The following is a 14,846-nucleotide window of genomic DNA, read 5'->3' as shown; positions in this document are numbered from 1 at the left end:
TTTCACATGTGATCATATCCATTAATGACTGGACCATTGTTTTTTCCTTTCTATTTGTACAAATCCCCAACCTTGTGTGCTATTTGTTGTCCTTTTTGAAAAAGAAGATGATAGGAAAGGGACAGGTCATCAACTGAGCACAGTTACTAAGATTTCTCCAAGCTGCTTCACAGACAGGTGTTTTCAAAGCCTATGGGGTTGCAGTAGGAAGTGTGTGCCTACTGTCTTAGGGACAGCAAAGGGCTGGCAGTGCACTGCAGGGCTGCTGTTAACTTTGATAAACAGGAAATGACCTATATGATGCACGTGGTAGCAGAAAAAGTAGGGAGGAGAAAGAGACCTGCCGGTTCCTAGTCCTATCTGTAGCATCTGGCAAATTTGGAAGCTGGCCTGTTTGCTTGAACTTATGACTGGAAATGTCTTCATCATATTTTGCTTATGTTTCTATGTTTTGCTATCATCTCTTGTCTGTATGAATCTACCTCTTGCTTCTTCTCCTGTACTTTCATTGTAAGCTCTCTAAATAAGCACTGTCTTTTTGTTCTGTGTTTCTATAGCACTTTGCCAAATGTGATTCTTGCCCAGGCCCAGGACTTGAGTTCTTAGATACCTTAATACTAATCCAATCTCTATTCTTTCTATCCAGAGAACTTTCTGAAGGAGAGAGTGAATATTTTGCCTTGTAAATAATTGTGCAGGAAAGCAAATTTTAATAAAAAATCATACAAAAATAAAGCTCTATTTGCCTTTTATTTCATGACTGATCACTAGCATGATGCAGTCAGACAGAGCTTCACATTCCCATGGCTTTAACATGGATTTTTTATTTTTCAGAGAGAAGCCACAGTCAAAAGCTTATGATGAATAATGTGTGGCTTGCACTTGAAAATATGGTGGTGCTAATATTCAGCCTGATTCTATTGCCTTTGTTTTGAGTTTTGCCTGGTTTTTGGGTTGATCTACTATTATCAGTTGGGCTTTTCAAGGAATAAAAATGGTATGATGAAAAAGTAAAAATTATCAGATTCTGCTTATTCAGAGGAACCAAAGGAGGGGGAGAAACTTTACTTTACTTTAGGGTGCTGACGATTCACCATTCCTGGAAGGGCTAAATCAAGATTCACACAGTTATCAATTTCATAAAGAATCAATTAGTCTCCAGCACCTATGACAGAGGAGTTTAGATGCTTTGATTCCTTTTCCATGAAGAAATTAAAAAAAAAATTTCCATTGTTTTTAGTTACCATAACAAGAATACAATTTAATATATATCTATTTCTATAAATATGTCTATAAGAAGCAATATCTATAAATATATATCTATAGATATCTATTCTCACCCTTACCCTGGATCCATCTACGGATATCTATCTATCTATCTATCTATCAAGATAGATATTGATGTTTAAATAAAATGATGATACAAAGAAACAGTGTCTGATCCTTAAACAGCTTCCCATCTAGCCTTCATGCTGACGCACCTGAGAGGTTGGGTAGCTCCTCATACCCATTTTAAAGTTGAAACACACAGCATTACCGAGAGAGGATGGATAGGTTTTTTACATCACAAGATACAGAAGGAGGGTCTTCTGGGGTCTTTTCAAAGTGCCTCAAGAAGGTAGGCACTCTTAAGCTAGGGAAGTGGAGCAATTTTTCTACAACAACAGGCCAGAATGTTGTGAACATTATGGATTCTTATTTGAAATCTCTGGGTTTATTTTGTGAATCACGTGTACAGATCTAATGCTGGGGGATTGAGATGTGTGTACATCTCAACCAGGGAGCCCGGGCACCCTGGCTGAGAATCACTGGGCTAGGATCTCCATCATACATAGGACCCTAAAAATGCAGATGAGCTCCCAAGGGTAAGAACCAGCTCGTTTTCAGAGGCTTGTGGTGGGATTTAGGCATCCTAGTCACAAAAGTATTCCAGCTGGTTCCTGCCCCTCAAGAAGTAGGCCGCTAAAGTTCTGTCAGTGCCTCCATTTCAGACTGCAGCCCAGTGGTCAAGGAGACTGAAAGGAGGCACCGCTTGGTTTCACTCCATGCTCTTGGGGTTGCTTACAATTTTTATCCAATGGCCATCGAATGACTAAATGGTCTTTACAACAGGTTCCAAGACCCAGAACTCCCCCCCACTAAAGAAATGCTGTCACTACATGTCTACAATGACACACTCCATTTTGTTTGCTTCCTGGATTGTTTCTTTGTTTCACATGTAATGCACATTAGTTAAAAACATGCATGTAACCTTCTAGGAGAACTTAAACCTTAGACTCCCCTCTCCCAGGGGAACGTTTTCCTAAATGGACCAGAGAAGCATTTTCTCACTTGCCGCCTTCTGGACCCATGAATTTATCCCTCTTAGCTTCCCAGTGGACCACTCCATGAAAGACGTGTCCCTCATGCCATACCCTGTTAATAAAGTGTCCCTTTTGGGAAGTGAGAGATATGGGTTTGATTCCACCTAGACTAGGGAGGAATAAGAAAACAGAAGGTAAGAGTCCAATTTTCTGAGTGCGCTGATCTTTGCAAAAAGAAAAAAGGAGTTTTGCAGGTGATATCTTTCCTTGGACCAATTTCATGGGTTAGGGTAGACTTAGACAAGCTTCTGTGGATTACAGTACCCTTCCTTTAGCTCTCTTTAGATCCTTTAGTAAAAAAGCAAGCCCAGGCAAAATGCAGGAAGACAGATGCTTAATCCAGCATCAATGCTAAATTAATAGCTTGGTCTCAGGCAGCCCCCTGTGGGGTGGCACCATAAATACCCAAAAAGGAAGAACATCAAGGCTTTGGAAGGAGACCTTAAAAAAAAGAAAACAAAAAATACTGTAAGATTAAATCAGTCTAGTAGAAGAAGCAGCCCCTAACTGTAGAGTAAGGGCATCGAACCTACAACACCCAGTCATTAGATACTCTTTCGGGGCTGGGGATTCAACGTTTCTGGATAGGTGGCTAGGTAACTGGGTAAACAGACAGGTGGGTAGGCAGGAGGCATATACTGCACAGGAACCTAGAGAGCAGACAAAGAGTTTTTTTAATAGAAAGCCAAAATAAATTTCCAAGAGGTTATAGGGAATATTTTTCTCAATCTTTCAAGCTGAAAGGCCAATGTGAGTATCTTTCTTCTGGGTAGAGATAAATATAACTGTGTAAGGGAAAGGATTTATTTGTAAGGGTGTCTGTGTGGTGTAGAAATGCAGAGGTGTTTGTATTTTTTTAGTATAATATCATTAATGAGGACATATTCCATTTGTGGTTATATATGTGTGAAGGTGTCTATTTGTGTGTGCATGTGAATAGGGTGTTTAACTGGATGTATACGTTTTTGTGTCCATATGTGTGTTGGAGTGTGAGAATAACTTGTGTAAGTAAAGATGTGGACGTAAGTGTGTGAAGAAACACATGTGGGCATATTTTTGTAGATGAGCGAGCTATATTTTTGTATGTGGGAGGCCTATTTATATATGTAATTTCTGCTTTGTGTTATGCAGCCTATGGGTCATTTCTGCTCTGTGTTAATGTCTCAGGGTGCATGTCTGCCCATATCCTGGTTATGTTGCCTTTCCTCCAATCATTTTCTTTACTTCCCTTATTTTTGCTGATGCTTTCTGCGATGGAGTGACCAGAACTGAACAAACTGTTACAATGAGAATTCCATGTTAATGCATAAAATGATGGGAATTGAATTTAATATGGGATTTCCATTTGAGAGGAAAGTGAAGTTTCAATATGAGGTGCTGTTCCAGTTTGAAGCATTCTGACTTGGAATCTCCTGGTTTCCTCTTCTATCTTCTGGTAGAACAGGTAAAGAGGATTATTACTAAGATCATAGAAAATGAGGGTTGGAAGGGGACCTTCGGTGGTAACCAGTCCCACCCCGTGCTCAAAGCAGGACCACCCCCAACTAGATAATCCCAGCCAGGGTTTTGCTGAGCTTGGCCTTAACAATTTCCAAGGATGGAGAGTCCACCACCTCTTTATGTAACCCATTCCTATGTTTCACCACTTTTTTAGTGAGAAAATGTTTCCTAACATCCAGTCTAAATTGCCTGTGCTGCAACTTAAGGCCATTATTTCTTGTTCTGTCATCTACCACCACTGAGAACAGTCTTGCTCCATGTTTTTTGGAATCATCCTTTAGGCAGTTAAAGGCTGCTATCAAATTCCCCCTAAGCCTTCTCTTCTCTAGACTAAATAAGCCCAGTTCCCTCAGTCTCTCATAAGTCATGTGTCCCAGCCCTGAACCATTTTATTGTCCTCCACTGGACTCTTTCCAAATTGTCCACATCCTTTCTGTAGTGGGAAAAATGATGAGGGAAAGGGAAGAAGAGGAGATTAGAAGAGATGGGTTTTTTACCCTAACAAGGCTGAGAGTGGAAATGATTGCTCATAAATCCATAAAAGCTCTTGTAGGGCAATTTTGGAACAAGATCAGATGAGGCTATACAAGCTGTGAATAGATCTGCTATGGGAATTAGACTCCTGACCATCAAAGGTTCTGGAATAGTCTCCCAAAAGCAGTAGTAGGAGCTGCAATTAGCTTTAAGATTTTATGTGACTTGTTTATGAAGGAAGTCATACATTTGCCCTGGATATCAGCAGACTAGAACAACTGACTCAAGAGATCCCTACCAGTTTTGTGACCAGCATTATTTTAACAAGTCCTTTTTAGCTGACATATTAAAGTTGCAAACTTCTTGGAGAATATCTCAGTCCTTCCATCATTTCATACAATTCAAGGCCTTTAGGGATGAATGACTTGTGGTCTTCTATTCTGACTCCTTCATGACAAAGCCCAGAACATCGATCTCAGTCATGGCTTTGGCTACAGCTTGGTGTTGAGCTAATGATTTTTTTTTTTCAAATCAGCCAAAACAGAATTTAAAAGTTTCATGTGCTGGAGAGTCCAACAAATTGATTGGGAAAATGTTTCAGAACTAGTGAACTTTAGTATCAGGAATTTTTTTCTATTTGAAGTACAAGTGTAACTGATTTCAGTTTTCCAGATGCCAGAACTTGTTCTACCTTTGTCCTATGGCAGAACCACAATACAAACTACTGACTCCTCCCTTTTAGTGAGACATATAATTATTCTACTTCTCACTGTTATCTTAAGTAATTTTGTAACGTAGGAGAAGATGAAGTTATTTCGTTGTAGTTATTTTTCATGATGAAACATAGTCATCTTAATGCCCAGTTTATTTTAGAGTGAGTCATGACATTGGTAAGAAAAATAAAAGTACTTAGCTTCCAAATTTGGATCATTACATTCATTTCCATTTCTTAGGAGTTTACCCAGGCCTCTGCAAATAAACATTACAGGAAACCCTCACTATTCACGAGTCCAGCATTCGCGGTTTCAAATATTTGCCAATATTTTAAATACAATTTATACACCTATGGGAGCTTCTCGGGAGCTCCATGCTTGCTGCTGCTGGGCTCCTGCCTCCACTGCGGAGATCCTGTCACCACTGCTGCACTCCCACCATTGCCACCGAAGCCCTGTCCCTCCCCCCCCACCTGCCGGGGGCACTGCACTCATGAATGCAGAGTGCATTCATGAATGCAATGCCTTATTCATGGATTTTGGCAAGGGTCACCTGTATATTTAACTCTTCATGGAGTGTATTGCAGAAAATTAAATCCTTAAGATCTTCTGATTTAACAAGATCCCCCTTTATTCCTTTAGGGGGACACCCTCAATTTAAATTTAAAGATGATAAAGGAATCTCAAATATCTAAAAAAAGAGAATATAGCTACAATAAAATCCATCATTAAGGCTGGTAATCTTATTCCTTTGGTTATATATGTGATAAGTTTCAGTTATGTAATGAACTGAAGGTATTTTACAAAAAACAAAACAAAATGTGCTCAGCTAAATAAAACATATGGGAACATATGGAATCATTTATTACATAGAAATTTGGAAAGTTATGTGTTGTAGTCTAAGGATAAAACTTACTTTCTTGGTAATACATACAAATGATATAATAAACTATTTCCAGCATATGTTCATATTAAAGGTAAATGGGAAAAGGATTTACAGTTATTGTTAATGGCAGAAAAATGGGACAGTATCTGGAATCACTTTGTAAAACCCCTAAACCATTTGCTTTAAAAATTTTTGTTTTCAGAACAAGACCTTCAGTATGGTCTATTTGACCTCAGAAAGGTTATTTAAAGCACGGTAGAGCTAGCCTCGGATGACTACTGTCGGAGATGTGGAAATCATGTTGGGTATCTTAGCCATATTTTATTCCTTTGTCCTAAAATTACTAGTTTTTGGCTTAGCACGTGTAACATTTTCTAAGATACTTAAAACGAATAAGGCTGTGTGAAGCTTCAGTAACCGATTTGATTCAGAGGATATTCAGCCCAATTTGATGGCCAAATCTCTGAATCCAAATCAAATCAGGAGACGATTAAAAGCTCTGAATTGAATCAGAAGTCTCTGAATTGATTTGGAGAGAGTTGGTGCTGATTCGGAGATTCAGCCATAGACTAAACAGGTAGCAGTCCTCGAGGACAGTGGTCACGGCTGCCTCCAGCTGGTAAGTCTGTTGTGGTGAGTGGAGTGGAGAGGGAAGGGGCATGGTGGGGGCAGAATAATGCCCCCACAGCAAGGAAAGGATTAGGGCTGGGGCTGGGACAACCAGCCAAGCCGGGCAGGAGGGGTGTGCAACTCTGAGATGGGGGTTCCCGCCACTGCATGCTGCTGCACACCGCCAGTCTGGGAGGGCATGGGAGTGGGCATGTGCCCCTAGATCTGCATGGGGCAGGCTGGGCCAGGCTGCATTCTGGGAGGCTAGCCCCAGCCATCTGCCACCGGGCTGTGCTCCACGGGGTGGGTGAAGCTAGGGTTGTGCTCTGGGAGACTAGCCCCGGACGCAGCCCAGAGCACAACCCTTTGGCTCTGCCCACTCCACAGAAAAAAGTAGAGTGGGAGCTATGGGGGTTTGCAGCCACTCTAAAATTCCCCATAGCCCCTTCTGCTAGCCCCTTCCATGATCTGGGTGTACACACCTGCCGCCATGCCCTGCTACTGCTCTCCCAGCCAGGGCAGAGCCACAGCTTGTCCAAGAGGCACAGGGAGGCTGGAGCGGCTTCTGCCTCTGCACACCACTTGCCCAAGGCAGCACAGCACTGTCCCATGCCTCTCTGACCCAGCTAGGTGAGCAGTGGGAGGGCATAGCCCCTGCTTCCACAGCTTTCTGCCTGAAGCGAACCATGTCTGCCTCATTCCCCCAACCCCCACAGCTAGGCAAGTGGCAGCAGGGCATAGCCCCCTCTCCCAGTGCTGCATCCTGCACCCCCCCCACCTGGGCTGGACAAGCAGTGGGAGGGCAGAGCCCTCACTCCCAGTGCCTTTTGCCACCTGTCCAGAGTGCAGCCCAGCCCACATGCCTACTCCAATGCCCTTCCAGACCGGTGACACATGGCAGTGCTTAGTGGTGGCACACAGTGGCGGGAGCCCCCCACAAGTGCGCGCCCCCCCAGCCCTGGCTGGGGAGCTTGTCCTATCCTAGCCACAGCCCCAATACCTCCCTCTCTGTGGGGGCATTGATCGGCCCTCACTATGCCTCTTCCCTTCCCCCTCCACCCACCACAACAGACTTACCAGCTGGAGACAGTTGTGTCCAGTGTCCTCGAGGACTGCTGCCTGTTTAGACTATTCCCACATCTCCAGATCCAAATTGGCCAAATTGAGTCAGAACAGTGATTTGAATCACTGAATCAAATCAATGTCCCTCCATATCGGCGTAATCCAAATCCAAATCAAATACTTGCCACTTCACACAGGCCTAAAAATTAACATGGTACCATCACCAGATGTATTGATATTGGGGATTATAGATTCATTACCGTTGTCATAAAAAAAATGGCTAACTACAGTAATTTTGGTTGCTAAATGGGTAATTAAGAAAATAGAAAATTCCAAGTGTACCTTATTTTTTGTAATGGTTAAAAGAATTTACACGTTGCATTACTGGAAAAAATTACATATGCAAATAGACATAATGGGGATCAATATGAAGAAATATGGTGCAATAATAATCTTCTGTTACATGTATAAGTTGATTTCTTTTTGTTTTCGTATCCTCTAAATCTATATTTGTTAGTTGGTTATATACAACTAGACCATTTCTCTAGTCTCTACTAATAGCATGTACCTTTAATGATCTGTTTTGTAATGCTTTGTTTTTTCCTTTTCATTATATTTTTCTTATTAGTTTATACTTTATTCTTTTTTATTGGTTTTATTTTATTGCTATATGAAAATTAATTCATATTACAATACAAAAGGAAGGAAAAGAAAGCATGGTGATGGCAAGAGTTAGGACTGGGGTTTAAAAAATAACAACTAGTGACCTGAATCCTATCGAAATTCAGTGTTAGTGGACTCTAAACTTGCTTAGGATCCTTTAGAACTCCAGCTAAATCTCTTGCATGGGTAAAATACTTCATGACTGTGTGGTCTCTGTGAAGCTTCTAGCACTAACTATTGTCAGAGATGTTAGACTGAACTAGATAGATATATCCTCTTACTTTGGAAACTGCAATGTTCTATAGCGGATCAGACTATAACACAATCTATAAGAGTTTTAGAACCGCAGATAGGTTTTCAGAGATGGAGGTTCAACCTTCACCCCTCTCTTGTTCCTGCAGGTTGAGCCCCTCAAGAGCTGGGACATGTTTTTGGCAAATGGCACAAGCAGTGTGACTGAATTCATCCTCCTTGGATTCCCAGTCACACAAGGACAGAACGTGGCCTTGTTCCTCCTCATTCTCATTCTGTACATTTTATCCCTTGGGGGGAATGTCCTCATCATTGTCATGGTAAGGGCTGACCACAAGCTGCAGACCCCAATGTATTTCTTCCTCAGCAACCTGTCTTTCCTGGAGATCTGGTACACTACTGCTGTTGTCCCCAAAATGCTCTCCAACCTCTTGTCAACCAGGACAACCATTTGCTTCTACTGCTGCCTGGCCCAGTTGTATTTCCACTTCCTTTTTGGCCTCACTGAAATTTTCATCCTCACAGTGATGTCCTTTGACAGATACTTGGCTATTTGCCAGCCCTTGAGATACATGACTATAATGACCACACAGACCTGCCTGCACCTTGCCCTGGGCACTTGGGCTGGAGGGTTCCTATCCATCTTCACCCATATCATCCTGCTCCTGCAGCTTCCTTTCTGTGCTTCTAATGTGATCAACCATTACTATTGTGACATTGGGCCAGTGCTAAAGGTGGCCTGTGGGGACACCCAGCTTATTGAGTTCCTTGGCTTCATTATTGCTGTAGTGGTAATATTCAGCTCCTTTGTATTCACAGTGGTTTCCTACATCCTTATCATTGCCACCATCCTGAGGATTCCTTCCAGCAAGGGGAGGCAAAAGGCATTTTCCACTTGTGCCTCCCATCTCATTGTGGTCAGTATCCTATATGGGGCCCTTTTCTTCATGTATATGAGGCCTGCCCCCACCCAGTCCTCCTTTGGCCTCAACAAAGCAGTGTCTCTATTGAACACTGTCCTCACTCCCACATTAAACCCCTTCATATACACCATCCGGAACAATGAGGTCAAGCAAGCTTTGAGAAAGGCACTGAGTGGGAAGGGGCTGAAGTTTCCCAATATCAGTGGGATTGTTTGTGGTAGAAAGCAATGCAGCTTAATGCAGAAGTGAGTGTGCACACATCCCTAAACTGGGTTTAGACGTGATCCCGTTCAGTTCTAGTACCTGGAAGACAAGGGGTACTGGTGGAAATGATGTAGAGCTCCTATTTCACTTGAATTCACTACTAAAAATGTCTCATTTTCATCTGGCTTGTATCACTTTTTTACTTGCTCTCCCCAGTCTGTCCTCATCCACCTCTTGAAGTATTTCTGCACGCAAGGCCTTGTTACATGGTAATTTTGGGCAGGTCCTGGAGCTTTTAACCCCTGGGTCATCCACACATTAACACCTTAGAGTGGTTTTAAGCATTCATTATGGGGCCCAACGTTATGCCAGTCCAAGGCAGGATTATCTCTGATCTGCACTACCTAGCTCCTGTTCCATTAAGGTGTGGCCACTTCCCAGAGATGTGTCACCCAAGTTGAAGTCCTCCAGTATCCCAGGATATCTTACATCCCTACCCATAGAGAAGCCTGTCCTGACTCACCAACCTCTATAGGCAACTCATGGTTATAGCTCCTAGTCCTGCTCCTGCTCACCAGACTTGTAGTGGCAAGTCACAGCTGTGCACGTGGGGGACACGATCAACATTTATGTGGCACTCAGCATAAGATGTAACATGGCCTTTAGATTGTAAGCAACCTGGGACAGGGCCTGTCTCCTTGTTCAGTGCATGTGTGTGGGTGGGTAGGTGCATCACTTAGCAAATAGGGCTCCTAGTCTATGACTAGAATGCCTAGATATTATAGATTCTAGATCTATAATATCTATCTAAATCTATAGGATAGATCTATATCTATCCTAGATATGATTCTACTGCAAGTATTATTACTTGACCTACTACTACTGCCAGTATTAGGTGACAGGGGCAGTTTCTCATAGCTGCAGATTTATGTCATATTGCAAATAAATTTTTGGGGGAATTGCTGTGGTATATTGTATGAAATAAAGTTCTAGGGCATTTTTCCCATTACTGATCATGAGTGTGAAGCATCCCAGGAGAATTTTACATCCCCAACCTTCTACTTTGATGTTTCTCTATTTCAAGGAGTCACTGCCATTCAACCTTACCGTGAATGATGTATTATTTGGTTGTGAAATGTTGCAAATATTGAGCTAGATATTGTGCTCTTTACTCAGATCTGTACATTGTCCTTACATGTATTCCACGGTGCTCAGTGGGACACTTTATGGAGGAAAATGGCACCTGTTTGAAAGAAAATATTAGATTTTAGTTTAAAGCTGAGAAGGCTGAAAAATATCATTATTTTCCCCTGAAATACAGTTTTTCCCATCCCCTGAAGGTATACATCAAATCTGTACAACTTACTTAAAGGCTTACTTAAAGGAGCTCGTCCTCCTGCTCAGTGCAAAGAAATATGATGTCATTGGGATAATGCAGACCTGGTGGGACTCCACCCATGACTGCACCACGGGTATAGAGGGCTATACCCTATACAGGAGGGATCATGTTGACAAAAGGGGTGGGGGTGTAGCTCTCTATGTGAAGGAAAGCTACATGTCCCTGCAAGCTGATGTGGGCGACTGGCATGGGCAGCTAGAGACCTTCTGGGTAAAAATTCGTGGGGAATTTGGCACAGGGGACACAACGGTGGGAGTCTACTACAGACCTCCCACTCAAAGTCCCAAGCTTGACCAGGAGTTCACCCGGGAACTGACTGAGGCCGCTTGCTTCAGGACCTTGGTTGTCATGGGTGACTTCAATTACCCGGACATCTCGTGGGAAGATCACTCAGCTAAATCTGAGCGGGCGCAAAGCTTTCTCTCGTGCATGGATGACCTCTACCTGACTCAAGAAGTCTATGGGCCAACGAGAGGCAAAGCGCTGCTTGACCTGGTACTGGCTACGGGGGATGACCTAATCGGTGACCTAGTGATTGATGGGAAGTTGGGTGACAGCGACCACGAGCTGATCACCTTCACCATCCACCGTAAAGCTGGCAAGTCAGTCAGCAACACAGAAGTCCTTGACTTCAGAAAAGCCGACTTTGACAAGCTCAAGAGGCTAGTCGGTCAGGCCCTCAGGGACCATGACCCCAGGAAGATGGGAGTTCAAGAAGAGTGGTTGCTTCTCAAGGAAGCGATCCTCAGTGCACAAGCTAAATCTATTCCAACATGGAGGAAAGGCAGCAAGAAGGCACAGCAGCCCTCCTGGCTCTCCAGAGACCTAGTGGACCTACTGTGGCTAAAAAGAAAAGCCTACAAAGGATGGAGGATGGGATTCACCTCCAAGGAGGATTACTCCGCGCTGGTCCAGTCCTGCAGGGACCAAACCAGGAAAGCCAAGGCTGCAACTGAACTCCAACTAGCTTCAGGCATCAAGGACAACAAAAAGTCCTTTTTCAGATATGTGGGGAGCCGGAGGAAAAGCAAGGGCAATGTTGGACCCCTGCTAAACCAGATGGGGCAACTGACAACTGACGCCCAGGAAAAAGCCAACCTACTAAATAGGTACTTTGCATCAGTCTTTCATCAGTCCCATGGGACGCCCATGCCTGCTATGGGACAGGGAGATCCGGGTGATGGGGATCCCCTACCCTCCATAAATGCTGACCTCGTGAAGGAACACCTTGAGAAGCTGGATACCTTCAAGTCAGCCGGCCCTGACAACCTGCACCCCAGGTTACTCAAGGAGCTGGCGAGCGTCATAGCCCAGCCCCTGGCACGGATCTTTGAAAACTCCTGGCACTCTGGTGTAGTGCCAGAAGACTGGAAGAAGGCCAATGTGGTGCCGATCTTCAAGAAAAGGAGGAGAGTGGATCCGGCTAACTACAGGCCCATTAGCCTGACTTCTATCCTGGGGAAGATCTTAGAAAAGTTTATTAAGGAGGCTATCCTTGAGGGACTGGCCCAGGCTAACATTCTAAGGGACAGCCAGCACGGGTTTGTTGTGGGTAGGTCTTGTTTGACCAATCTCATTTCCTTCTATGACCAGGTGACCTATCACCTGGACAAGGGAGAAGAGATTGATGTCATATATCTTGACTTCAAAAAAGCCTTTGATCTGGTATCCCATGATCACCTGCCCAGTTGTGGCCTTGGCTCCACCATGATCCATTGGCTGGGAAATTGGCTTCGTGGTCGGACCCAGAGGGTTGTAATTGGTGGCAGTCACTCATCATGGTGCCCTGTGACCAGTGGGGTCCCTCAAGGCTCTGTCCTGGGACCCATCCTGTTCAACATCTTCATTAATGATGTGGACATTGGAGTTAGGAGTGGACTGGCCAAGTTCGCCGATGACACCAAACTTTGGGGCAAAGCATGCATGCCAGAAGATAGGCGGGTGATCCAGGCTGACCTGGACAAGGTCAGCAAATGGGCAGACAAGAACATCATAGTGTTTAACACCGAAAAATGCAAGGTTCTCCACCTTGGGAGGAAAAACCTGCAGCACCCTTATAGGCTCGGCAGTGCTACGTTAGTTAGCACTACAGAAGAAAAAGACTTGGGGGTCATCATTGACCACAAGATGAACATGAGCCTGCAATGCGATGCTGCGGCTAGTAAAGCGACCAAAATGCTGGCGTGCATCCATAGATGCTTCTCGAGCAAATCCCGGGACGTCATTCTCCCCTTGTACTCGGCCTTGGTGAGGCCACAGGTGGAGTACTGTGTCCAGTTTTGGGCTCCACAATTCAAAAAGGATGTGGAGAAGCTTGAGAGAGTCCAGAGGAGAGCCACGCACATGATCAGAGGTCAGGAATACAGATCTTATGATGACAGGCTGAGAGACATGGGACTCTTTAGCCTGGAAAAGCGCAGGCTCAGGGTGATCTGATGGCCACCTATAAGTTTATCAGGGTTGACCACCAGGATCTGGGGGAACGTTTTTTCACCAGAGCGCCCCAAGGGATGACGAGGTCGAACGGTCACAAACTCCTGCAAGACGGTTTCAGGCTGGACATAAGGAAGAATTTCTTTACTGTCCGAGCCCCCAAGGTCTGGAACAGTCTGCCAGCGGAAGTGGTTCAAGCACCTACATTGAACACCTTCAAGAGTAAATTGGATGCTTATCTTGCTGAGATCCTATGACCTCAGCTGACTTCCTGACCTTTGGGCAGGGGGCTGGACTCGGTGATGTCCCGAGGTCCCTTCCAGCCCTAATGTCTATGAGGTGAGCAAAATAATCTGAAGTGTGATTTAGGCCCCTCACTCGCAAATGGCCATCCAGTTTGCCTTTGCCCCACAAGATGTACATACCTAATGTTATAAAATCATAGAATCATAGAAAATTAGGGTTAGAAGGGACCTCAGAACGTCATCTAGTCTAACCTCCTACTCAAAGCAGGACCATCCCCAACTATATCCCGAAACAAGGCTTTTCTAGCCAGGTCCTGAAAACCCCCAAGGATGGAAATTCCAGAACCTCCCTAGGTAGGCGTTCCAATGTTTTACTTCCCTCCTGGTGAGAAAGTGTTCCTCATATGTCACCTAAACTTCTCTTGCTGCAATTTAAGACTCTTGCTCCCTGTACTGTCATCTGCCATCATTGAGAACAGTCTTGTTCCATCCTCTTTGAAACCACCCTTCACATACCTGAAGGCTGCTTTTAAATCCCCTCAGTCTTCTCTTCTCCAGACTAAATAAGCCCAGTTGCCTCAGCCTCTCCTCAGAAGTCATGTGCCCCATCCCCTGAACCATTTTCATTGCCCTCCACTGGACTGTCTTCACTTTGTCCACATCCTTTCTGTGATTGTCAGGTGGTATTAGAGACAGTGGATGGAGCTAAATGTTTTCATGTGCATAAATGTGCACATGATGGCAGTCAAGGTCTTTGACATAGGATTCTGCCTTTTTCCTTTCACTTGCAGCTGTGGTCACACACCAATAAACCACATGGGTTTTCTGTTTCATTGCCAGCCATGGCTGAAAGTTGGTGTGCTTTTGTCATTGCCTGCCTGCTTCCTAGCTTCTACTCATTCCCGTATTGCCATGAACTTTAAGGCATAAGACCATGTACAAGATCCTATCAAAATAAAACTCTGTTGCAGTCACTAACTCTGTTATATGGGATTGAACAAAAGAACTGTCTTCTCTTCCCTTTCCCTCCCTACCCTGCTGATATCTCATACTTTTCACATACACTTCACATTGAGACCAGGTTTTTCAATGATTTGTAAGCCTAATGAGTCCTAGAGAT

At 44.0% G+C, this 14,846-nt stretch overlaps 1 protein-coding gene across 1 annotated transcript; it reads left to right on the top strand.

The window, feature by feature from the left end:
* Positions 1-8,695: 8,695 nt before the first annotated feature.
* LOC149862490 (olfactory receptor 6X1-like) lies at positions 8,696-9,694 on the top strand. The gene has a single exon (XM_090053941.1). The coding sequence runs from the start codon at positions 8,696-8,698 to the stop codon at positions 9,692-9,694; it is 999 nt and encodes a 332-aa protein (XP_089910067.1).
* Positions 9,695-14,846: the final 5,152 nt, after the last annotated feature.

Source organism: Crocodylus siamensis, chromosome 6, assembly GCF_052110815.1.
Source record: "Crocodylus siamensis isolate JL-2025a chromosome 6, ASM5211081v1, whole genome shotgun sequence".
Classification (NCBI taxonomy): Eukaryota; Metazoa; Chordata; order Crocodylia; family Crocodylidae; genus Crocodylus; species Crocodylus siamensis.
The sequence above is the reverse complement of the archived record's forward strand: the minus strand, read 5'-3'. Positions and strand labels throughout refer to the sequence as shown.